A 25,414-nucleotide genomic window follows, 5' to 3' on the forward strand; every position below is an offset into this window, starting at 1 on the left:
GCCAATAAAGATTTTGAACATCTGTAAAATTTAATAACGGAACTTCTAACTGTCATATTCTGTTCTTTTTGTGTAGTCCTCTCTGGTACCTTGAGAAATTGCAACATGCTTGATTGACTTAGTTTGTAGTTTTTCTGTTTACTTCTGATTCTGTTGTTCTTAAGATTGAAATACTCAGTTTCTTTTTTGTGGAATCAGCTGTTATGTTGTTATTGAACTAATGATGTGTCTGATTAGTTCAGTTTAAAGGCAATAGGATGGTATTTTCCCTTTCTTTCATTGTCTTGAAATCCTCTACTGTTACGAAGACATTTTACATAAATGCAGTAATTATACAGTAAAAGAACATGTTATTGAATGTTTAAAAGCTTGATATGATCTTTACATATATACACCTCAAAATGGATGAATCTAGTTTCAAAATATACATCTAGACACTAAATGAGAAGTTACAAAAGGGAAGGGTTAGCCAGTTAAGTATCCTGTTTAGGCCATTTTAGTTTATGTGTTTCCTAATGTACTGTTCTTGTAATGTCACCTTCTTAAGTATTTTTCTGAACAACAAGTTATAGAAATAAAAATCACCTATTTACCTCAGGAAACTAGTTAGAGACAAGGTGGTTGGCTGGTGCTTCAGACAGTAATTCATTATTTTCTATTGATTGAATTTGTCATCCCCCAAAAGGACACCATGCTGCTCTGCAATTAGAAATAACTGATGTGTCCAAAGTTAATTGTCACATACAGTTGCATATAGAATATTGTACTGAATTATCCAAGGTTTATAGTTGGTCTCAAATGCAGTTGGTGTCTGTTGACAAGGTCTCTGCTATGTCTGATGAAGTTTCATTAAAAAGATGAAAGATCTTCCTGCTCCTTTCCTAATTTCTCACAGCATAATACATGGAGTGATATTGAAGGCAAAGAAATTAATTTCCCAAGCATGGCACTGATCTTTGAGAAAATGTTTGAAATCTTTATCCATGCCAAGTGCAAGCTCTGAAGCCGTCAGGGTGGATCAATGTTTGCCATGGCTGTAGGAGCGTTGTTTGTATGGAGCTTATTCTGCAAGAAATCAAACAGAAGGAGCTTCCATTTCAACTGGTAGAAGAGACTCCTTAAAAGTGAAAAATCAAAAGTTACTAAACCTGTGTTTAGTATCTAAGAGGGTCTCTATATCACATTTATGGAGAGTCCTCTCAGACTTCTAGGTGCTTTTAGAGTATCCAAGTGAGAAACACTTGACTGCTGCTTTTTCTGTCATTGTAAACTTTGCAAGACTGTGAGAAGACCATTTTTATGATGCATGTGTATATAAAACACACTGACTGCAAGGAGAGAAAGAACTAGGTCACTGATGTACTGTTAAAATACAGTTTTGCTGTGAATATGTCCGTTTCTTTCTTTTGAATGTACGGGTAATAGATAGTCTAAAGTCACAGGTGATTTCTGATGGTAACTTAAGGCAATTTAATGGTTATCTATCACCAGAAGGGAAAGGTTCTAGTATGAAGATACGGATTTTTATTGCTTTCCTCAGCCAAAAAACATCTGGAATGGAGAGTCCATCAGGCAACTGCCCCCTGCCCCAACCCTACCAGAAAAACAAAACCTAACCCCAAAACTGCCATTTTTGCCCCATAACTACTTAATTTCAGGATCATTAATTCATTACTGCCTGCACCACGTTGGGAAGAAACTGAAGAGAATAGATGGCTAGATGGAAGAAAGGTGTGGACCATGCCTCTCATTGACTGCTAACCAGCAGCTGCCTTAGCTGTGTTGTCAGATAACAGTCTTCATCAGCTAACCAAATAACTGGGTCCTGCCGTAGATTTTTTTAGCAGGCTTTGCCTTATGAACAGCTCCTTTTTAGTACTGCAACAGCTAGCTTTGGCAGTGAATTTGACTGCAGAGAAGTTGGCTGAAACTCTTCTGTTGAGCTTTGCTATTGCAGTATTTGGCCTATCCTGCTAGGTAGATTAGAGGAAGACGTTAAGAATGGAATGTTATAAATGTAAGCTAAGATCTTAACTCATTTTAGCTTAGTTCTCCACTAAGGTGAAACATCTGTTACTCAAGTTGATCAAACTATTTAGGATAAAGTTTTTCATGATGTCATATTGCTCATATATTAAGAAAATGTAAATAATATAACAATTAGAACAATATGGATTTCTTCATCTGTATTTTTCCCCCTCTCCCTTCTCTTCCCTTCCCCTTCCCTTTCCCTTTCCCTGTCCCTGCCTCCCTCCACCCCTGCTGCCTTTTTGCACAGCCTCGCTTGAAGAAGAACCAACATCAGCAGGTACGAATAACTATGATTACATCTGCATCATGGTAACCATTCCTTGCAAACTACCTTTTTTAAAAAGTCGTTTTAACCAAGTTTATTTTGTGTATAACACATGCTAAATAGCCATCAGTGTTGAGTTCTTTTCTCCTCTGTCTGCTCCCCTTACTTTTGTCTTTTTTTCCCTTAGTTTGGAGTCAGTAGGCAATATACTTATTCAGTAGTAGTTCAAAATCTTCTCTGCCACACGGTCTTTCCTTTTTGCTTCTTCCTTGGTTAAGCTGGCACATCGGGCTTCACACGACGAACCAGGTCAAAAACAATTAGGAGTTCAAAAAAATCAGTGTTTATGCTAGTTTTTTTATCTGTCTTTATGCTGGTGAAGCATAATCATCTGCATGACCCCCAAAACTGACATCCTTAAAGACAGTGCAGCCTGGAAACAAGCAGTGAAGGAAGGGAAGAAGAGCAGGTGCAGAAGCATCCTGCTCAAAGAAAACATTCTGCAAACTATGACCACGATATCTGCTCAGCGAACTTTTATTTCCATTGACAGGCTGCCAAGTAGTGAGAATGGTTAACATCACAGTCATAAAAATTAGTTTAGGAACTCCCCGAGAGATGCAAACATGTAGTGTTTATTCTATTGCAAAGTTTAACTATTTCTAATTAATTGGCAATCCATTAGCTTGGGAGTATTTAAAGAAAAAGAAGACAATATACCAAAGAAGAATGCCCCTAAACAGCTTAACATGTTTGAAATGGCATTGAGTTGTATAAACTCAGTGAGCTAAAACATCAAATGAATAGGGAGTCACTTTATAGTGGCTTGTTAAAAGAAGTAAAGGTCTCCAGAGGACCAAAGGAGAACAGGTAAGGAAAGTGAATGAAGAAAGGAAGACGGCAAGGAAGGATTGAACACTGTTTACAACACTAACGTACAACTTGGGAGCAATATAAGTAATTAGAGTACGGTGGAGAATAATAAATGAAAGGATGGAGAACAAAGCCAAGAGTAGAATGTGAGAGAGGGAGAATATTTAAGACTAGCACTGAATAGAGAAAGAAGCAAAAGGGAGCTTTTAACAGGAAGATAGAGGTGGAATGGACAGAAAGCATGACTGAGATGAGAAGAACCACTGCGAAACAGAAAGGAAGAGTTTGGGAAAGAACTGTAGAGTAGTAACACACCCCTGAGGAGGAATATATATTATAATAATAAAGCATCAGCCTTTAACTATCCATTCCTTGAGACATCTGTCAGTTCTGAAATTTTTGTGAAAAATATCTTAATAGAAACCTATTGCAGCTATTCAACAGAAGTGTCAGTTACAAAAGGATATTTTTTTTAATAGGAAAGAAAAAAAAAGCACCCTTTTTTCACTTTATGGTATTGGTTTAAGTATGCACATTTTGTAGAGGTAGAATTTAGAGGCATATATGAATACACTGCGGTAACATCCAAGACAAATCTTGCTATGATTGTGCATTGTAAAACCATCATTCCTGTTGTGACCAGTGGAGTGTCTCATGAAGATGTGGCCTCCATTTTTGCGTTTTGAACATCACTGCCGTTTTTGTGAAAGCCTGTAACTGTAAGCTGGCCAAGCTAAGCAGATGCATTAGCTGAAATGGGTAGAAGGAGAGAAATGGAATTTATAGGACAGCCACCTGGGCTCCACTACAGATCTCTGTTAGACTTTACCAGCTGAAATTTCAATGGTTTCACAAAAGCCTACAGATTCTGTATTCAGTTCCTCAGGAGCCCTTGTCTTTTGGAATGTCAAGTCACATTGTTTGTTTGTTTTTGTATTCATTTAAGTGGATTATCCACCACAGAATATTCCTAAATGTTCATAATCTCCCTGAATCCCCCGTTATCTATACCAGCTTTTACACCAGTATTTTTTCAAACACTAGATCAGATACATTTCAAACTCAAATCATGTACTTACTTGTGGTTGATTGAATGAGCTGCACCTAATTGTTAGCCATTCATTTTATTGTTACAGTCCTAATGTTTCAGGGTTTGTTGTCATCTAAAAATGTACCACAGTTTTTTCTGCAGTAATAGCTATACCAGTGTAACTTTCTGTATGAAAACTCTTAATGGGAAGATTGGTGACCTTTTCATGTTAGTTATTCCATGGGAGGATGCTGTTTGCAGTAAGAGTACACATGTGGGAGTTGCACTGATACAGCAGTGCAGATAGATGTTCCCACACAGACAAATCAACAGCTAGAATTACACAAACATACAACACCAGAATGTTTTTGTTCTTTGATTTGGACAGATGAACAAATGCCTCAGGCATAAATGGTACATGGTAGATCTACAATATGAGACAAAACACATATTTGTAATTATTTGTGCAAATACATCTCAACTGCTCAGAAATTGTTACAAAGGAACATGACTAAATACCTGCAAAAGTAAGTGAATTAATGTAGCAGTGACACTTTCTGTTATTTAATCTGGTTCTAGGACATTGATATTTCACATCATTAGATTCTTTGGGAATTATTTCTGAAACAATTATTTTCTTGGGAAAAATTTTGATTAATCTGAAGCTTTTTGCAGGAATTAATTTGGCTAAACTTCTCCAGGCACAGAATCATGGTTTTTTCCTATTCAAATTAAAATTTCCACTTTTGGGAAAACAATTCTAATATCTGCCTTGAGTAGCAAACTTTGAATCTTATACTTCTCTGCTAGATATTAATAGAGTATAACCCAACTCTACATTTGCATGAAATGCCACTATGATCAAAATAAGCTATATTTAAGTATAGATACTAATTTTTAGAAATTCCATAATTTAAAACAGTTTGAAACAAAGCAGTGAAGTATGTAGTTAGTATTTGAATAGTCAATATATAGTAGACCTTTGTGAGCATGTGTTTAAGCATGTGTTTGCTAGGTTGGAGCCTCAGTTAGGTGCAGTGAAAGCATAGCCTAGAAGTGTAATATAAATTTTAACAATAAAGTGCACTATCTTGCTCCTGAGGGAGTCAAAATCAAAACCAGACTGTTGCATTAAGAGCAGGAAAAAAGTTTTAATTTAGTGATTAAGGGCATGCATGTGAAAATGAAGTTATTTTTAAACCTTTGTTATAAAGAGATTACTTTTTCTAGCTTTTCCAGAGGAAAATCTATTAATAAAGTGCAACTGTTCTTTACCTAATATTATATTTTAAAATTTAATAAGCGATACTAGCTCATCAGATGCTTTATAATTTATAGTTTCTATTGATTTTGCTTTAAAATATGACTAGATGGTGTTCTGAAAGTAACAGATTAGTGCATTCGTATGGGATTGTTTTAATACAATTTATTTCTCTGACTGTATTGACATTTACAAAGCTCTGTGTTCTGCTTAAAAAAGATACCTCTTCCTCAGAGTAGGAAGGCAGTCATGCAGTTTGCGAGATGCAGTGGTGATGAAAAATAAAAGGAAACTGCATCCAAAGCATCATGCAGTCACATAGAGCCTTCCACAGTAATTTCCGTGGGATGTGCCATGTATAGGCAGAACGTAAGTTCTATCAACTACCAGATTTTGCTTTTTTTCCAGAAAAAGCAGCACGTTTTATCCAGTTTGTGACATTTGTCTTAGTGGAGTGTAATTAACCTCCTGATTCCAGTGCTGATCCGGTAGTGTTGGGGAGGAAGTGTGCACACACTTCCAGCTGCAAGGCCCAAAAGTCATCACTTAGTGTTCAGAGTCATTAGAAGTACTTTATGATTGTCTTCTGTGTAACAGTTGAAGTTGAAGGGGAGGAAAGATGAGAAGATTAATTGGAGGGCAATGTAGTATTTTTCCAAACAATACCTTTACTTATTAAAGAATATGAGGTAGGATTAATTGAAGTTAATACACTAATCTTATGAAGATTCTAAACATTATTTCAACATTTGATGAACATTATAAACTTTTAATTGACCTCTGATCAGGATCAAAACTAGAATTTCTTTTCTATCCAATCAAAGGCATGAAACAATACTAGTTCCCATACTCTGCTCTTTGGGATAGTCTAGCTCCCCTGACAACACTCTCCATGAGTCATCTCATAGAAGTGAAGTTACTAAAATTTTACTCTGATTGTCGTAACCAGTACGTTGAAGATAATAATCCTGAAATAATAAATGCCCCGTGAGTATCTCTCCATAGCAATGGTATTTCACAGGGGTTCCTTCAGTGTCAGAATGCTTCAGTCTAATGAACTGTAACTATAACTCATCAAACATATTTTGTCTAAGACAAAGCACATTTATTTTTTGCGTGCTTTTTAACCAAAGCTAAACCAAGGAGTTTTGCAAATGATCCTCACAGTTTCAACAAGGTTTTCCTTAGCCTTACTTCTGGATAAGCATTGATCTAGATCTCTTTTTCCATTCCAGTGAAATACCTATGGCTTTATGTTGTCATAGACCTCTAAACATGCTCTTTTGAGCCACTTCTGCATGTCTGTTCATTTCTTTTCAGTTTTAGATCAGTTAAATAGTTTTAGCAGAGGCTCATGCAACCTGTGAAAGCAAGCTAGGAAAATGTCAAGACAGTGCTCTTGGAGATTTGTTGCCATGTTTCTTTTCCCATCTATGCATGTAGCATAAGTCTTTTAAAGCTGTTTACTGAAATAGGATGAGGGTTTTTTTGTTCAAAATTGGTTTTAAGCCTAATGTATCAACTTATGTTTGGTGTCCTGCTGTTTGAAGCTTTGCATCTCAAAAATGTTTCCGCATGGTTTTATGTATTCCTCCCCTCTCCTCAAGGAGTCTGCAATAATTTTTAAAGATATCAAAGAGTAATTCTTCCAAGACACAATGAGACAGAGTACAGCATAACATGTGGCACTTTCTTCAATTGCCTTTACACTGTGACTTTGACTGAAATAATAAATACATGCCCTTTGAGATCATCATTTAACTGAAGCCATTCCTTGCTTTTGTCACTGATTTTTTTTTAAGCTTAGTGTTTCAGGTAACTGGCATTTGTGCCTTTTTATTCCATCTATATACAATATGCAAATGTATTTAGACTTCCATGACAATAAAAGGTCCTTTGCAGTTTGAATTTCATATTTTTTTGTTTTGAAATTTAGGTGTTGAAGACATAGTAGACTCAATATATGACAGAATTTTCTTCTTCAAAGACATTAGTAAAATGTAATCCCTGCAACAACCTTGTGGCACAGTATGTACATGTGCAGACAGCTGCATTGTATTTCTGTGTGCAACTACTACAAGCAGCCTATTTTTTCCTATAGAAAATAATATTACTCTTCTACAATTCTGTGTGATATTTAATCTGTTGTCTTCCTTGTTTAGAATTTCATGCAAATCACAGAATGGTTTGGATTGGAAGGGACCTTAAAGATCATCTATTTCCAACACCCCTGCCATAGGCAGGGACAACTTCCACTAGCCCAGGTTGCTCAAAGCCCCGTCCAACCTGGCCTTGAACCCTTCCAGGGAGGGGGCAGCCACAGCTTCTCAGGGCAACCTGTGCCAGTGTCTCACCACCCTTACAGTGAATAATTTCTTCCTTAAATCCAATCTAACTTCACACTCTTTCAGTTTAAAACCATTACCCCTTGTCCTATCCCTACACACCCTGATCAAGAGTCCCTCCCCATCTTTCCTGTAGCCCCCTTTAGGTACTGGGAGGCCACTCTAAGGTCTCCCCAGAGCCTTCTCTTCTCCAGCTGAACCCCCGAACTCTCTCAGCCTGTCCTCACAGGGGAGGTGCTCCAGGCCCCTGATCCTCTTCGTGGTCTTCTCTGGACCCACTCAAGCAGGTCCGTGTCCTTCTGGTGTTGGTACCCCCAGAGCTGGACACAGAACTGCAGGGGGGATCTCACAAGAGTGGAGTAGAGGGGGAGAATCCCCTCCCTCGCCCTGCTGGCCACACTTCTCTTGATGCAGCCCAGGACATGGTTGGCTTTCTGGGCTGTAAGCGCACATTGCTAGGTCCTAGTCAATTTTCCACCCACTAGTACCCGCAAGTCCTTCTCCGCAGGGCTGCTCTCAATCCATTCATCGCCCAGTCTGGATTTGTGCTTGGGATTGCCCCAACCCATGTGCAGGACCTTACACTTGGCCTTGTTGAACTCCATGAGGTTTGCACAAGCCCACCTCCTCAAGCCTGTCCAGGTCCCCCTGGATGGCACATCCCTTCCCTCCAGTGTGTCAATTGCACCTCAGAGCTTGGTGTTGCCGGCAAACTGTCCACTGTCCATGTTGCCAACAAAGATGTTAAACAACACCAATTCCAATACTGGCCCCTGAGGAACGCCATTCATCACTGATCCCCACTTGTATAGAAGTTATTTTAGCAATTTTTTCCTAAAGAAGTAAAAAGGGAAAAAAAAAAAACCTTTTAAGAAACAACAAAAGTTGAAGATGCCATATAAAGTAGAGAAGGGACTTACATTGCAAAGTCTATAGAGTGAAGTTTAATTCAGAAAAAGAAATGAAAGGAATAGAACAGAAAAGCACTGTAGCAGAAGTTCCAGAAAGAAAGTTGTACTAGAGATAGCACTTAAAGAGTTACCAAAAGTCATAAAAAATAGACATCTAAAATCTTAAGATTTGCTCATTAACCTTATTCTGTGACCACGGTGTTAAGCCATAACTGAAATCTAAATTGCTTCTGAGTTACATATTTTGTTTTGTTTATGTTAGGAAACCTCCAAGTTTCTCTAGCTATTAACACTGGTGCTTGTTTCTCCCCTGGACTTCTTGTTTTTCAGGAGCCTTTTAAAGCAGGGCACCAGAGTATCTTGCCTTCGAACTTATTTGCAGAATAAGGAACTATGGATCAGTCATTGTTTTTGAAAGGAAAAAAAGGATTAAAAATGATGAAAAATTAAAAGTATTTATAAATTAACTAACAGGTATTTCAAACCTGTCTTACTGGACCTGCCCAGATATTTCTTAAGAGAGACCCTATTATTTTTCCTATTGGACATGCTCTAGACTTCTGTAGTAATAATTGATTTCTGTTTTCAATTTGTTTTTTAGATGTCCCTCTTTTATTCATGTAAAACTTTAGATAAATTTTATTTAGACTACTAGGAAGAAATATTAGGAAGAAATTATGTTGCTTCCCTGAGCTCCACTACCTCCCAGGGACTCTCCCTGGACTCAGTCAGAGCCTTACTGTGCAAGGGGCAGTTTCTCATGGAGCTTTCGGACTCGCAAGCCTTTCCTTGATGTAGTGTCCCAGTGCTCACACACTGACTGGTCTTGTGAGTGGCATGCTGAAATGGCAAAGCAAAGCCAACAGCTACTGTCTAGCTCATAATGTGTGATGGAATGGAAGTTATAGACTTGCTCCCATTAAAAGTCTCTTTAACCAAGTAACAAACGATAGGACAAGAGGGAATGGCCTCAAATTGCACCAAGGAAGGTCTAGACTAGATATTAGGAAGCATTTTTTTACAGAATGGGTTGTTAGGCGTTGGAATGGGCTGCCCAGGGAGGTGGTGGAGTCCCCATCCCTAGAGGTGTTTAAGAGTTGGGTCGACATAGCACTGGGGGATATGGTGTAGTTGGGAACTGTCAATGTTAGGTTAATGGTTGGACTGGATGATCTTCAAGGTCCTTTCCAACCTAGATGATTCTGTGATTCTGTGAAAAAGACGTCTATGTCACGGGTTGGCTTTCCCCTTATGGATCTCTGAAATTGACAGGAAAGAGACAATAAAGAAACATATTTAATGTGCATTTGCCAAGCATAAGTACTCATCATTACTAATGTGTAGATTTAAAACCAATATTCACTCTTTTACTAGTTATGAGTAGAATTTTTAATCAATTTTCTGGTGAAATTATTGTTTCCTCAGAAATAAAATTATTCAGGGATCATGGTAAGTTTAAAAAAACAGAATGGAATTTATATTGTAAAAATATGAGCCACATTTTTGGCAAAAAATAAGTGCTTCTTCTTGTTCTAAATATCCTTTCATTTAAAAATTGCCTGAATTATCATTTTTAATAGATTTAAAACACTAGACATAAAATTATTAAAATCCCAGGTTTTCCCTTGTCAGTTTATTTTGAGGTAAATTCATAATATCAAACTTTTAAGGTTTTGATTTTTTGTAACTATTTATGAATGTAGGAAGGTTCTACTCAGCACCATATTAGATAGCTTTACATTAGATAGTTTAGAATAGTTTGATATTAATTTAGAAAGCGGGTAGATTTAAATTGAACATAAAGAAGAAATTTTTTACTGTGAGGGTGATGAGATGCTGGCACAGGTTGCCCTGAGAAGCTGTGGCTGCCCCCTCCCTGGAAGGGTTCAAGGCCAGGTTGGACGGGGCTTTGAGCAACCTGGACTAGTGGAAGGTGTCCCTGCCCATGGTGAGGGAGGTCAGAGCAGATGATCTTTAAAGATCCCCTCCAAACCAAACCATCCTGTGATTCTATGATTCAAATATTAGATAGGTCTTTTGCTTGAACAGAGGAATATTGTCATCAATTTTTCATTGTCATTCCTTCCTCCATGTCAGCAAATGCCTTTCCCATTTGGTGTTGCACTGTTCATCAAAGAGTAGAAGAGATCCAGTTGGTTAAAGTGCTGGCAACATGTTGATTCTCAGACAACTATATTATGAGTTCAAATGAGAAGCAATTGAGATCTTACTAAGATTTATATTTATATAGGAATTATCCTTACATCCTTATATGCTAGCTATACTATGTATTTGCCTTTAAAATAGTTAAGCGATTGTGGTTATGAAATTCGATTTCACAAAGGGTATCTCTTCTTCCTGAAAATAATGCCCTAATGACCTTGTATTGATTGCAAGAAGTTGAAATTGTAACTCCTTTGATGATTATCAGAAAAGAAGAAATAAACAGATGTCCCTAGCTTATTGAAATGAAACTTTCCAACAAGTTCATGAGATATTTTATCTGCTTACTCCCTCACACTCAAAACCCCAAAGATGCATCTGATCTAGTCTCAAGGACTTCAATTCACTGTCCCATGTACAGCAGCGTCCGAATTATTGTAATTTTGTGACAGCATGCTCTCAGGCTGTCTTTTGGGGCACAATAATTTTGCTGCGGTATGCAAAACTATTCTGTTTCACACATTTCAAAGAGGAAAAGCATCTTTCCATATTATTCTAAGGGAAAGGATTTGCTGTTCCCCCAGGGTCAGTAACAGAGATTTACTCTCTTGCTTAACTTGGTTTACACATTTGTAACAATTCCTTTTCTTTTTCTTATTGAAGTGCATGTTTTATTTTTCAGTGCCTGAAGCTAACTTTTTAATTAATTTTCCATCTATTCCAAGCAAAATATAGACTAAACCAGAACATTATATAAAGGTCATATTGAACCCTATTTTGATGGAAATGAGGCCTATGCTGTAAAAATAGCTCTAGATGCCAGGTGGCACTGAAGGCTATTACAGTAGGCTGTCACATTTAAAAGCTGGAAATCTTGCTTAGGTCAGGAATGGAAATTAATTACTATTTTCAGCCTATCCCTTAGTGAATGGTTGTCCATATATCATAAAAATAACTCAGTTCGGCAAAATCACTCACTCCTTTTCAGGATTAGACAAAAAGGGTGCTAAGGAGGTTGAGATTAGCCTGCAGTGCTGGCAACTGCCTGAGAAACTCATACATGGCCATTTTTCCATAATCTGCATAGTTTTAGAGAATAGTATTTGTGGTGAGTATACAACATCCATCCCAGTGTACAAATACAAGTGGAAGATAATATATAACCCCTAAATTAGCTGTTGCTTTGTGTCATGAACATTTTCTTTTCGTTGCTTACCACTTTCTCACCTGAACTTTGAGATGGAAGTTTTCCATGCCAGACATCTGCCTCAGGCTGAACTCAGCTCAAATCGTTTCACTATTTCTCATAATGAGGTTAAGGAAAAAAGGTGTTCTGCTGCCCATTTTGATTCTCAAAGCTGTTCTACTGAGAAACCTTTCTGCTCCGATACTTTGGAGCTGGGACATGCAATTTCACAGAGCGGTGTCAGAGGTTACTTTTATTACTGCCATGGAAAGGTCCACAGAGTCAGCCACAGAGGTAGGTTTAGTTCACGCTTAATTAGCAGAGATGGCTCCTAACCTAACAGAGTTGGGAAGTCTGTAATAGGGACCAGCAGTGCGTCCTGCTGTCTGCAGGTGGGTGAAATCAAGTCTGACATACCAACTACCAGTGCCTTTCTGTAGCAAGGAGAGCAAGGAGCAGAACAGATGGAGATGTCACCCTGGAGGGGAAACACCACACTTTTGTCTCAGGCTCCAGGACTGTCAGCACTGGTTGTTGGTACCAGGTCTGTATCAAGAGTAGCTTTACTTAGGTGCTTTTCTATCTGGGAAGCAGCGTTCCCCAAGAAGAGGCTTTGCAGGTGTGTAGACCTTGCTTGAACAGATAAAAAGGGCAGAACTATCAGTTAAGAGATGGTCATGTGAATACAATAGTCAAAGGTTATTATTTGATGTCCTCTAATTATTATCTTCTGAAAATGGAACAAGAACAAACAAGATGAAGAACTACTGTTCTTGTTGCTCCAGGGATCTCAGTGTACTCTGTTGCTTCTTGAGTTCTCTGTACTTCCAGGAAGTAGAGCTGAAGCACAGGAGAAAATATGGCAAAAGGCTAACAATGTCAGAGAACAGATGACAAAATCCTGTACTGTTAGAATGGACAGATTTTCATCTGAGAAGTGATGGAAACTGAGCTGAGAAATTGCTGAGGGAGAAGGGAGTTGACAGGCAAGGAATTTAGATTAATGGGTTGCACATGGGCACGGAGTGAGTGGGTCTGAATACATGCATACAAAGGGAAAGGCTGCAGCGGGATGGTCTGCATTGGATCGGCTGCTGTTGGAAAAGCTGTTTCCTTCACACAGGCCATATATTTCTGATTCCTTCTTCCAGCCTACTCATGCTTTCTTGCTCTCTACTTTATGCTTGTGCTAGCAATTGTACAGCTATGTCTTGAACTGCATCAGGTGGCTGTTTCAGCTGAAAGTAGCCTCCTCCCTAATATAATTTCCCCAATAGAGTTAGTGTTCGTTTGGTTCAGCTCCTTGATCTGATTTGCTGTGTAGTGGCATGTGTGCTCTCAATGGGAAGGAGAATATTGGAAAAATACAGTGAAAGCTAGAGTGAAGAAAAAAAGCCAGTCATCTTTGGTGAGATACTGTAATTAAAGTGGATTCAAGTAGTCAAAGATTGTCATCTAGGTGTAGAAAGGCGAAAAAAAAGCAAATACTAATGAAAGGAAAACAAAACAGAAGTAGTGGTTGGTTGAGGAATTGGAAGCAGGTTAACAAGCCTGATGAAAATGGTTCTGATCAAAAATAGCATCCCAAAGAGGCTTATTTCGTGCTTATTTTGGTTTTAAACTGTCTTATGACCATCTTTAAAACATTGGGTTGACTGTGAAAATAGTACTGAGTAAGAAATTTTACTCATTTTGTTCAATGCAAATTTAAGTGGTTTTTATTTTAAAATTTTAAGATTTTGTGTGCCAATTCTTGGTAATCTTGCACAACAAAGAAAAGTGTTAATTCTTACAACCAGAATCCTTGTCCTACCTTTTCAGCAGTTCATATCCTATTATGTAAGAGTGTTAAAGAACTTACACATGTGCCTAAGCTTAAGGAGGTTGGATAGCTCCTAAAGCAGGTAAGGAGGAAATGCAAAGGAAAGCTCTCTGGCAGATGTCAAAGTATCAAAGAACATGGCTGAACTGAGAGAATACGGTCCTCCTTTTAAATTCAGGCTGCTTTGCAACCGATTTTATAATCGGGGGAAGGTGGGATGTTTAGGATAGTTTCCTGATGTAGATACATAAGTTGCAGGAAGGGTATAACAAGGAAAGTTTGTATGTAGGGGTAACATATTTTATTGAGCCAGCTAATAGGTGAAATGGACAGGCATTCAGACACATGAGTTTCCCTTCATGTCTGAAACAGCAGTATTTTATCAATCATGATCATGGTAATGCATAGTACTGTTACATTGCTGTGGATTTGTAGTGGATCAAAGCCCAGGAAGTGTTAAAACTGACAGATAATGGAATTATTTGCAAATGGAATTAAGTTCCCTAGAAGACCAAGAGCAGAGTTTAAAACAGAGCTGAGGTGAGTTGTTTTCTTCCATCTGGTCTTTCTTATTATGAATCTCTCCGTCTCCTCAGCTACTCATCTGATGCTCAGTTCCCATCCAAATGAGTTTCTTCCTGCATTGCACTGTGTTTACTGTTCTTCTGCCTGCTACGAATGCCCCCAAGCCCCCTACGAAGTAAAAAAGCCCTGCTATCCCAAACTGTCTCGACTCTGGCTTCAGTCAGTACTGTTTGCCAGTAAGGAATCAGCTAGCTGGACACTGAGTAGCTGTATCACTGAGGTGAGAGAAGATTGTTAAGTCTATCCTAGCTTGAACAAGGAAAAAAAATGTTGAACGTAGATTTGACATTTATATTTTAATAGTCACAGGTTGCCTGGCATTAACATTGATCAAGACTAAACGGCCCTCTTTAAAATGTGTTATTGAAGCAACATTACAGGTGAAATCCAGGTGTAGTTCTTATCATAAAGAGAACATAAATTGCTTCAGGGGCATAGAAATACCAAGCAAAAGCTTAACTAAGTTCACTCAGACAGGGATGTGGGTATTTCTGCATGTATGCAGCAACTTCTTAGACCATTTCTTGCAATAACAAATATCTGCCACTTCATTCACATCTACTAATTCTCATTGTTGCTCTTATAGATTGTCTTTCTATATACTAATGACCGTTTGCCAGAGCCAAGACCTCCCTTTTTTCTTTTGTCTTAGAAATTGAATAGATTTTTTTTATTGTATATTCTTTTGAAGCCACTACTACTTCAATTAAAATGCGTTTCATTTTCTCCCACTGTAAGTCTTTTAGATAAACAGTACTTTACTTCAGAGCATGAATGTCCATTATTAGGCTTAAAAAAAGAATTACATGTAGTATTCAGCTACCTTCTGCTGTATTTTGTAATCTTAGCTATACAATTGCAGTGTTTCAAAATTTTTTGGAAACAACTTTTTTTTTTTTTTTTTCTCTCTTTTATTGCACTTATATAAAACTGTTGACTTCAGTAGTAGTCCTTGGGAGTGAACACTTTGTGACTTCAAAATTGTGGCAAAAATATTTGCATAAGATCCACAGTACTCTAAAAAGTAATAAACTCCCAAATTAAAATTATCAGTATGACAGCAGATAAGTAAAAGAGTGGAAGCTTTCACAGTATAGTCCAGAAGTGTATATTCATTATTTATTCAAGACACAACTTCCACTGGCTGCCATGGGAGTTGTGGTTGTATGACAACTGTTCTGATAAAAATAACAATTATGAAAATGTGACATGCTCCCATGAATGTCTAGTTGTCTATTACTAAAAGATTTTAAGATGCATTGTACTGTTGTATACTTCAGGAGTTATTTGAATTGTGTCAAATAAGATGAGAAAAGACTGAGAATTCATGAAGTTTTATTGAAATGACTAGGTAGAATGAAGAAGCCATAGCCCAAGAACAAAAAGGTCTGGATATAGATTTATATATTCAATTTGCCTGCAGTGCCATATTTTAACATTTACTTGCAAAGCATGAATTAACACTCTACAGCAATATTACAAGTCTTTGTTACAGTTATTCATGAATTCCATTAGTTTCAAGCTTTCTACAGTATTTTGTCCTGTTAAAACTGCAGAACAGTATTTATTTATTAATATACACTAAGGGAAACATGACAGTATTTCAATATCTGATTCTTAATCTTTCCATATTGACCTGGTATTTTTCAATTTTCTTTTTTTAATCCAGCCTCCTAGATGATAAAACCATTCTAATAATTTTCTCTGCAAAACAGTAATACTGGGCATTTTCTGAAACAAAATACAAATCCATGATCCCATCAGATCAGCGTTCTTCTTCAGCCTTCCTTGAGTAGGGGCAGGGACAGAAGGTATAATGTAACTTGTTTGTCATCAGGTCTTGTTTCTATCTAAATTTTTGGTAGCAGAATATAGGCAGTATGTTGCAATATCTTAAGAAATTCCAAATAAATAATTTGCTTCAAACTGTTTAAGTGATGTAGCTAGGGATATCCTCGATGAAAGTACACATTACATTAGTAAAGTAGTGGGTTTGTTTTCATAGCATATCCTATTGGTCATTCAGAACCTAACTGCAGCATCCACATTTTTCAACCAGATGACCTTCTCTGTGCCTTGACTCCATTCTATCAACAGATAAATAATATTATGGATTCCCTTTCAGGAGCCATATCCAGCTACCGATCAGACTAGATTGGAAAGAGAATATTAACATTCACTCAGGTCGTCTATCCTAAGGTGAGGGGAAGTTAATTAAGTCTAGTTCATGCCTTCATCTTTTGAAGTCACTCAGGTGAATATAGCCATCATTATGCCTGTGCGCAGATCTGTGGATCTTGCAAACCAGAGGAAGGTTGGATATATCTGATGAGCTACCCATGCTACAGCTGAGGGTGGACACCAGGAAAAGAGTGTGTGTCTCCAGAGGAAGTCTGACATGCCATTCCCAAAAGGACTGTATTTGTGGCCTTGGGAGTGCCGCAGCTTATGCCCCAGCCCTTGCACAAGGCTCCGCTGAAGGCAAAATTTACCTGTGCAGAGAACTGTGCTTGAACGACAGCAATGACACCTGCATTGTGTGCAATAATACAAAATAGAATTTTGAGTTAAAGCATTCTGTATCAGAAAAGACTCATTTCCAGTATTGCTGTGCAGGAATTATTACCATTACCCACCAAAAGAGATCAGTATGTTCCTCCACGTACAACTAACTGCGTGTGAATCACTAATCAAGAGCAATTAATTTGTATTTGTGCTGTGGATATAGCTGGTGCAAAGGAAGCAGACATCCAGTGATTCCACTGTGTGTCTTAAAAACTGAAGGCACATAAATGCAAACATGGGTTGTGATTTTAAATTGGGTTGTTATGCAGTGTAGCAGTGAGTTGACAAGAGACCTATATGAAGCAGGAATGGTGGGGTATGAGAGGAAAAGAATTATGATCTAGCTAAGAAGGGAGTAAGAGTTGGAGAATCGTGACAGAATCTGGAATTCAAAAGGATTTAGGGTAGGGTACATGAAATCAGGAGGGTTTGATGACAGCTGGAAAAAAAATGCAAAGAGGAAAAGATATATTTGCTCTGTCCTACATCCTAAGGGAAATAAATGACTGGAGTGTGAGTCTTGTCTATTTCTCTTGGTTTCTGCTGTGGACAACTTTATGCCTTTTTGGACTACATATATTTCACATTTAGTAATTCTCTTTCATCACTTTTTAATAATATTTCATGTCCTAAGGATAACCACCCTCTGAGATTCTCTTCTGCTCTTTCCATGTCATTAATGCGACACTAGTAATTAAGATCTGACTCATACAAATATGAATAGCATAAGTTTAGGCTGTTGCATTTTTTAGTTCCCACTGGAATGCTCAGCAAGAGGACTAACTGGATTTTAATCTATTTGCTGTTATAATTAAGGTTCACATAATCTTTTCAGGTTTTCTCCATTTCCAATAACTAGTGGAACACGGCAAAAAAGGATGAGAGGTCCTGTTCATTGGCAGTCTAAAGTGCAGTGAAACAATGAAATCTGTCATCTTCATATATGATGACAAGAATTACGATCATAAAAATAGCACTTTTGTACAGAAATCTGAACTGGCAGTGAGGTTTTGCATTAGGTACCAAACTATGTATAGTTTCCTTATTGCTGGGTATATTTTACTTAAGCAACAGACCAATGCAGTAAATGCAGAGATGTATTTGTTTCAGCTATATAGAGAATGGATTTGGAGAGTTTATTTTAATGTAGAACCTGTAGACATTAGTGTTGACAGATTTTGAACTGAACCTTTTGAATGTCCCAACTTATAATAATTCTCTGAATATTTCAACATACAAAATTCTTCAAGTCTTTGCAGTCCTGCACAAAATTTTTACAAAACACAAGATTCTCTGTGTTTGCAGAGGTTTTGCTGTTTGATGTGAACCAGAATCAACTAAAAAATAGATTTAGAAAATATTTCTAACATAAATTGGAATATTAATATGGATTTAACAATGATACAAAGTAAATCACAAAAAATGGAGTGTGGCAACCAAGCCCCCACGCTTGGATCAGCAAGAGTGGGAGAAGTAAGTGACAGAAACAGTATAATCTAGGAAAAAAATAATGGTGATTCTGTCTGAGTGTAAAGTTAGAGAAAGAGAAGGAAAAGGCCCTGAACCTGGATTTTTTTGTAAACAAAGCAGGTATTCTTTGGAAAGGTAATACCCTCCTGTGAAATGTCATGCAGAGATGTAGAAGAGGTCTCACATTATTTTGCCACAGTAGGAGTATGAGAAAACTGATGGGGGGAGAATACTGTGGGCTTTATTCAGAAACACATATGTAGGTGACAAAGGGCATAAAGAGCTGAAAAACAGCATTGAAATCAGGGAAAGTTAGTTCTCAAGCTTGGAAGCTGAAGATTATGAGGAGAAATAATGAGAGAGAACTTGTGGAAAATGTCTTGTAGTACATTAAACACTTTCTCCAGCTTTTGGAGCATTTTCATGTCTCACTCTGTGTAGTATCACTACATTGCCCATGCCTCAAATTTGGGTATAATCTGTCATTCTCAGTTGATGGAAGCGTTAGGTGAGAAGTTGAGGACTATTTATTAAGGAAAGGCACTGTATAGCCTTCGAGTTTAAATAGCATCTTGTCAGAAAATACTCTTTATTTAGTTTTAAAAATGCTGGAACATGGCTGGACAATCAGTTTAAACTTATTCTCTGTAATAGAAATCCACAGAGCTGAATTAGAGGAAAATGTGCCAAAATGACCTAAAGCATTTTGCACTCAAGGGGTGAACCTTAGCTTTTGCTGCATCCAGATGGAGACACCTTGATCATTATACTCAGCATGCTCCATTAGCTGCATTAAAAACAAGATAAATATTTAATCACAGTGCAATTAAGTCTGGATCACTGCCATTAGTTTATAATGAAAATATAGTTAGATAGAATCAAATACCGTACTAATTCACTTATGAACCAGGCTGAACAGATTTTTTTTAAAAAGCTGATATTTTGAGAATGTTAATGTGATGAAGGTGTGTGTAACTGCTAATTATTTTTTCTACTTTCATACATTAACTGGAATAACACATAGCTATCAGTTAACATTATCAATATTCCACATAAACTGTGAATGATGTTCTGCAATGCCTATTCTCTTCAGGTTAAACTAACCTGTAGGTATAATAAATATTTGTTGAATCAAAATTACAGAATCACAGAATCGCAGAATCACAGAATCATCTAGGTTGGTAGGGACCTTGAAGATCATCTAGTCCAACCGTTAACCTAGCACTGACAGTTCCCAACTACACCATATGCCCAAGCGCCATGTCAACCCGTCTCTTGAACACCTCCAGGGATGGGGACTCCACCACCTCCCTGGGCAGCCCATTCCAACACCTAACTACCCGTTAAATTAAATTACTTTGTTTCCTAACAGCAAAATAGAATCAACAGTGGCAAATTCCAGAAGGAAATCATATGAAATATATTGATCTGTAGGAGCTATTGTGGTTTGGTGTGGGTTTTTTAATTTGTTTTACAAATATTCAAGTATGCTGGGCAAGCAAGAATTTCTTACTACACTTCGGAAGACTTGAAGGATGAAGTGGTTCAAAATACATGAAGTTTGACTTCCATGGGTTTTAGTTAAAAGGAGAGACTCCTTTGTTTTCTTTGAGCCATGTCATGATGCTCCAGTATAATGGGAGTTGGGCCCTAAAATGTCTAGATATTTATGTAAATTTTGAACCCAGAATGACTTTTAAAGGCAAAAAAATGTATATCTATGGCTAAGAAAGAGCAGATAGTGGACTACAATGTATTCATTCATTCATTCACAATGCTTTATACCTAAGTGGCAGAACCAGCATGTTGACTAGAAGAAACCATTTTCATGATTACAGCCCCTTCTGGCAGAAGGTCAATAGCACAGCTGCTGGGAAGGCTCTCTTCAAATGTCCTCAGAACCCTGCACTGCAGGCAGCTGAGATGTACCTCAGATATTTGAAGAAGTGAACAAACATGCTGTTCTTCAGACCCAGCTATGTTGAGAGTGTTCTTGGGAAACAGTATTTTTCTTCTAAATACAGTTGAAATCTACAAAATAGTTGAGCAGAAGCTTAGTCTTAGCCACAAAGATGGTGCACAGGCTCAAAGTACCTGCACTAATGAGACCTAACTCCCTGCGCTGTGTTGCTGGAGTGGATATGTCATACTTGTGTGCTCAAACCTGTAGATAGGCTGAGACATAAGTACGTATTTCGGTATGATTTAATGATCCCCAGAACTCAGCAGATGCGGGATCATTTCTGTCAAATTGTTAAAATGGTCTCTGAAGTATCACAACTCCCACACAGACACACAGCTGGGGGCATTCAAAACTAGTCAGGTAAGCTTTGCACAATCATATTAAATTAATAGGCAAAGTAGTAAATGTGAGGAAGATCAGAGACCCTCAAAAACTTTTGTTATATTCGTGCCCTTTTTATGCAGTAAAGCAGTTTTCTGTCAGAACCTGTAGGGACATTCCTGCTGGATTTGAATGCTCATTTATGTGTCTGTGTGGGAAAAGGTCTCCTTCAGATAGGATTATGTTATATTTTGGATTTGTGTCTGCTGAACTTTGAAATCTATAAGCTCCCATTTTAGGGGCACACCTTTCAGAAATCCATTTAATTGAGTTTTTAAAAGGATGATGAGGAAAGAAAAAGGTCAGTATACTTTTGAAAAAGAGGTGGTCTCTCATTTGTGCATATAATTTTTTTTTAACTGTATGGAGAAAACAGACATATTAATTAGAAAAGAATGTCAAAGATAAAGATTCTGAGATTAAGCTCATCTCAAATATCTGTAAGACACCTAATGCAGATATTTAATTATTCCCACTGGAGGATTCTTCAGCTTTCTTCTCAGGTTGCAGGAAATGATCACCTGCAGGGATAGGGTGTTGGATTACCAGGACACTGAGTTTAATTCAGTGTGATAATCCTAAACTTCTTCATCGTGGGAAGCTTGTGCCATTCTGCTAGCTCCAGCAGCAAGGAGATTAATTCTTCTTTTCCTGTAAAGATGAAAGAAGTAATATGTGCCACTGGCTTCTTTTACACATACTCATTTCAAAATATAAGAGTTCTAAGTGAGCTCTGTCACAACTTATTTTGAAGACTTTGCTTTGGCGGAGGAAGCGTCTAAAGTATTATGTATTATCAAAACATAAGTGGGGGGAAGACTTCAAACTACTGATGTTGAAACCATGTGAGAGATCTCTAATGAAGATTTCAACTTACCAGAGGGGGAAGAAACCCTATTTGTCTGACATTCATGCAGAACTGAGAGGAACTTAAGAAAATCTAGTGGTATGAAGGCAAGCAGCTAGAGAGTATTTTTCTTTCACAATGAAATGAAAAATCATTTGATACCTTTTATTAGTTTGATGGTAACTCCAGTATTTGTTTTGACGGGACTTGGAGCTTGCTATATCATCGGAGTAACTTTATCTATAGTCCTACTTTAGTAATATTCCACAAAATAAATGAAGCAATTAGCTTTGTAGCTAACAGTATCTTCATCTTGATATATATCAAGGTCAATATCTAATTCAGTATTTTTCATTAAAGATGCATTATTTCTGCGTGAAGAGAAGATGGATAGATATCATCAAAAGTGTTAACATTTGTATTGCACTGCCTTTAATTTTACTTTTTTAAATGTGATTACTTGGCATATGTCACTCCATTGGAGTATATTTTTCTTTCTTTTTTCTCTTTATGTTTTTCATATTTCTCATTTTATCTTCTAAGAAATGATGGTAATAAGTAGATAGTAAGATAGTAGGAATTGATTTTTTTATCCTCTTCCTGTTTTAGCACAGCAGCAAGGACACTTGAGTATGGGGCATCAGGCTTTGAGGAAGAAATGACTGATGTAGAGTTCTTGTTTAACTACATTGCTTGTAACTGCCTGATATTTTTGAATGTGTTTTCCACCAAAGCAACATCAGATTTTATATTTGACAAAAAATGCTTATGCTGTTTGATGGAAGCATAAGAAATGGCTTGTTTTACGGGTAACTGTCACTGAATTGGGGAGTAGTAAGAGAAATAGTCATTGAGGAGAGGTTGGTTGGTTTTGTTTCCTGTTATGGCTCCTGTTTCATCTACTTTCTGATTTCTCAGATTTTGCTAAACTAAAGCTACACAACTCCACTGTTAGCTGTTGTACTTCAAAGTTGACCTTTGTCACATTTTTAAGTCCTACGTAAAGATTTATCAGAAAAAAGTTTGGCAAAGTGTCTCTAGACTTCTTGATAATGGACTTCAGTGCATTGTACAAAATGTGTTCATTGTGTCGCTGAACATCTGCAGAGCTGCCCTTTCAGATGGGCACTGTGTGTCCCTGGTGAAGTTTGCACTGGCACTGCAAATGAGCTCCTGTACGGCGCTTGCTGTCCTCCGCTGGGTGAGGAGTGGGAGGGCTACAGTGTTTCATCAGCAATGCTCTGGAAACATAATATTTTTTCTTTTTTTCTTAAAATTCTAACGCATCCTGGACACTTAGAGGGGACAGTAGTTTGTATCATACCTTACACGTACAGATTCAAACATAAGCGGGTAAAACACCTTGACAGAGACTAGAGTTAGTCTGCCACCAGAGTAAATCTACCACCCCCTTCTCAGGAAGGACACTGTGTGGGCATCAGGTCCTCAGCATCAGCCCTCTTGCTCTTCAGATCCCTTCCCATTGCACTGTGCAGCTTGCTCAGTCAGTCTGTAGTAAAACTAAATAATTGAAATCAGAACAGTCAGAATTTTAGGTAATGACATTCACATACACATATTTAGATGTACTTTACATTTGTCAATGTTTCTAGGCCTTTTTTGTTTGTTTATTTGTTTGGTTTTTTCCTGTAAAATAGAAGACCATGTGAAAAAAAAGAACCTCAAAATAATACTAGGTATTTAAAAAAAAAAAAGTTCCTCCAGATTGTCAGGGGAAAAGTGTAGAAAGGTATTTGAACACTTCTTTCTATTATTTCAAAACAATTTGAATATCCTATAAGACAGAATGAAGTATCAGTTTTCCTAAATAGGCTAATTCTCTCTTTCTATATATTCTCTTTGTCAAAAATTACATTCTTACTGGTGAAATGATGCTTTCCTTGTCTTCCTGGCTTTTCTTGCTATAGACAAACTAATGGTTTCTCTCAAATATGTACTAACAACTTCAGCATTGCGTTATACAACGTTTTATTTTTGTGAAGTTACAGTTAACTGTACTTGTCAAAGAAGAAAACATAACATGGTTCTGCCTTGAGCCCCTTCGCAACTCTACTGAGGATGCATTTGTTTGATTCGTCCATCTATAAAATCTCAGAGATTTTAGTAAGAGCGTCTAAAAAATTTAAAATCTGCTATGCTTTAAGTTAACTTTCAATATTTTTTCAAAGACAGCGTGGGATTTCAATTGAATAACAGAATGATGTATTTTGGACTATACTTATTATGTTGGCTAATACCACTGGAACTGCACAAAGAAGGACTCAAAAGAGCAGGAAAGTGAATAGATCTATTACTTTGAGTGCACAATTAATCTTGTTGACATTGTTTTATATGAACATGGATAAAAATGCCCGGAAAGCATACCATTGAATTCCACTGCTCATTAATATTGATCAAATGTTGTTGTTCTCTTTGTGTTGGAAGCCACTTAAAGATTACCTGCAAAAGTATTACAGTGCTATTGATTTAAAAAAACAAATCCCTGAAGTCCACTGTTTTTTGAAAATTACTTGACAAGTTTTCTTTTTTATTTTTTTGGTAAAGAACAATGTTCTTGAACTTGCTGCTATAGATCTGAGAAACTGAGAATATTAATCAGATTGTCAGGGAATTAATTATCCAGCAGTCAATACAATGTTATTTAAAAGCCTATACGTCCGTATGGAAGTTAGTTGGGAACTCTCATCATCTGGCAGCAGTGCCTAGATCTTACATACCATTTTTGATGCTTAAATGGAATGATGGCAGGATTAGGGCTCAGATCCTTCAAGACATTCTGACCTACATAACTTGCATCAGGGATACTGTAGACTCAGTAAAAAAAAATAAAAATACGCTTGATGGTTCATGCAATTTAAATATCCTGAAGATGTGTGAACTCACAGGTGTGGTCCTCTGGAGAATTAGGAGAAACAAGGTGTGATGATACAGGCTTTTTAAAGTTTCAATCATTCATTCTTTTAGAATGCAAATGAGTCTAATTCATGTTCTTCTTAGGAAATGCATGTTAGCTAGTGAAAATTAGATGATTATTGTTTACCAGTTTCAGTGCATTTAATGAGATTGTTTCATTGCTGTCAAAATAATTTTTGAACTACAGGTTTCTATTAACAAAAAAAAAAAGGCAAATCAGAAAGTAAAATTACTCAACATTTAGATTGAAAATAATTTTATATGACTATGACCAAATCAGAATTATAATCACGGAAAAAAAAGTGTTCATATTGTTGATGTGGAGCTTTTTTTTCAGTGGGAAGGTATCATAGAAGACTAAGATTAGTTAGAAATACTGGCATGCACCAGTATATTTATTACTGTGCACCTCAAATGACCTTTTAAGCCTTTGTACTTTGGACTGATCTGAGAAAATGCAAAATCTAAAGAAAATCAATGAAAGTATGCTGAACATGTGCTCAACAAGCCATATGGAGAAAGCAGCAAGCAAAATGAGAAAGTAATTATTAAAAGATTTATTGTTCTTGGAAGATTAGAGATCCGCTTGCATAGAAATAATTAAGATATGAGGCTACCTGCAGGTACTCCCAAAACTGCTGCACTGTGATAGAGACTTGAAAAAAACCACACAGCTCATATTCATTGGGAGACTAAAAGTGCAAATTATTAGAACATGTTCCTTCCCAAAATATTGCAAAGGAGAAATAACATGAACAGAAGCTGTGATACTTGAAAGCCAT

General features: G+C 37.2%; 1 protein-coding gene across 2 annotated transcripts in view; it reads left to right on the forward strand.

Moving 5' to 3' along the window:
- The window catches only part of EDIL3 (EGF like repeats and discoidin domains 3), a 255,683-nt gene that overhangs the window by 98,984 nt on the left and 131,285 nt on the right, over window positions 1-25,414 (forward strand). Inside the window, exon 3 of one of the 2 annotated variants that reach the window (XM_074855638.1) lies at window positions 2,279-2,308. The exons of the other annotated variant lie outside the window; for it this stretch is intronic. Within the exon in view, the coding sequence (XP_074711739.1) occupies window positions 2,279-2,308 (30 nt within the window). The remainder of the gene's footprint in view (window positions 1-2,278; window positions 2,309-25,414) is intronic. 2 annotated transcript variants of the gene reach the window in all.

Source organism: Strix uralensis, chromosome Z, assembly GCF_047716275.1.
Source record: "Strix uralensis isolate ZFMK-TIS-50842 chromosome Z, bStrUra1, whole genome shotgun sequence".
Taxonomy (NCBI): domain Eukaryota; kingdom Metazoa; phylum Chordata; class Aves; order Strigiformes; family Strigidae; genus Strix; species Strix uralensis.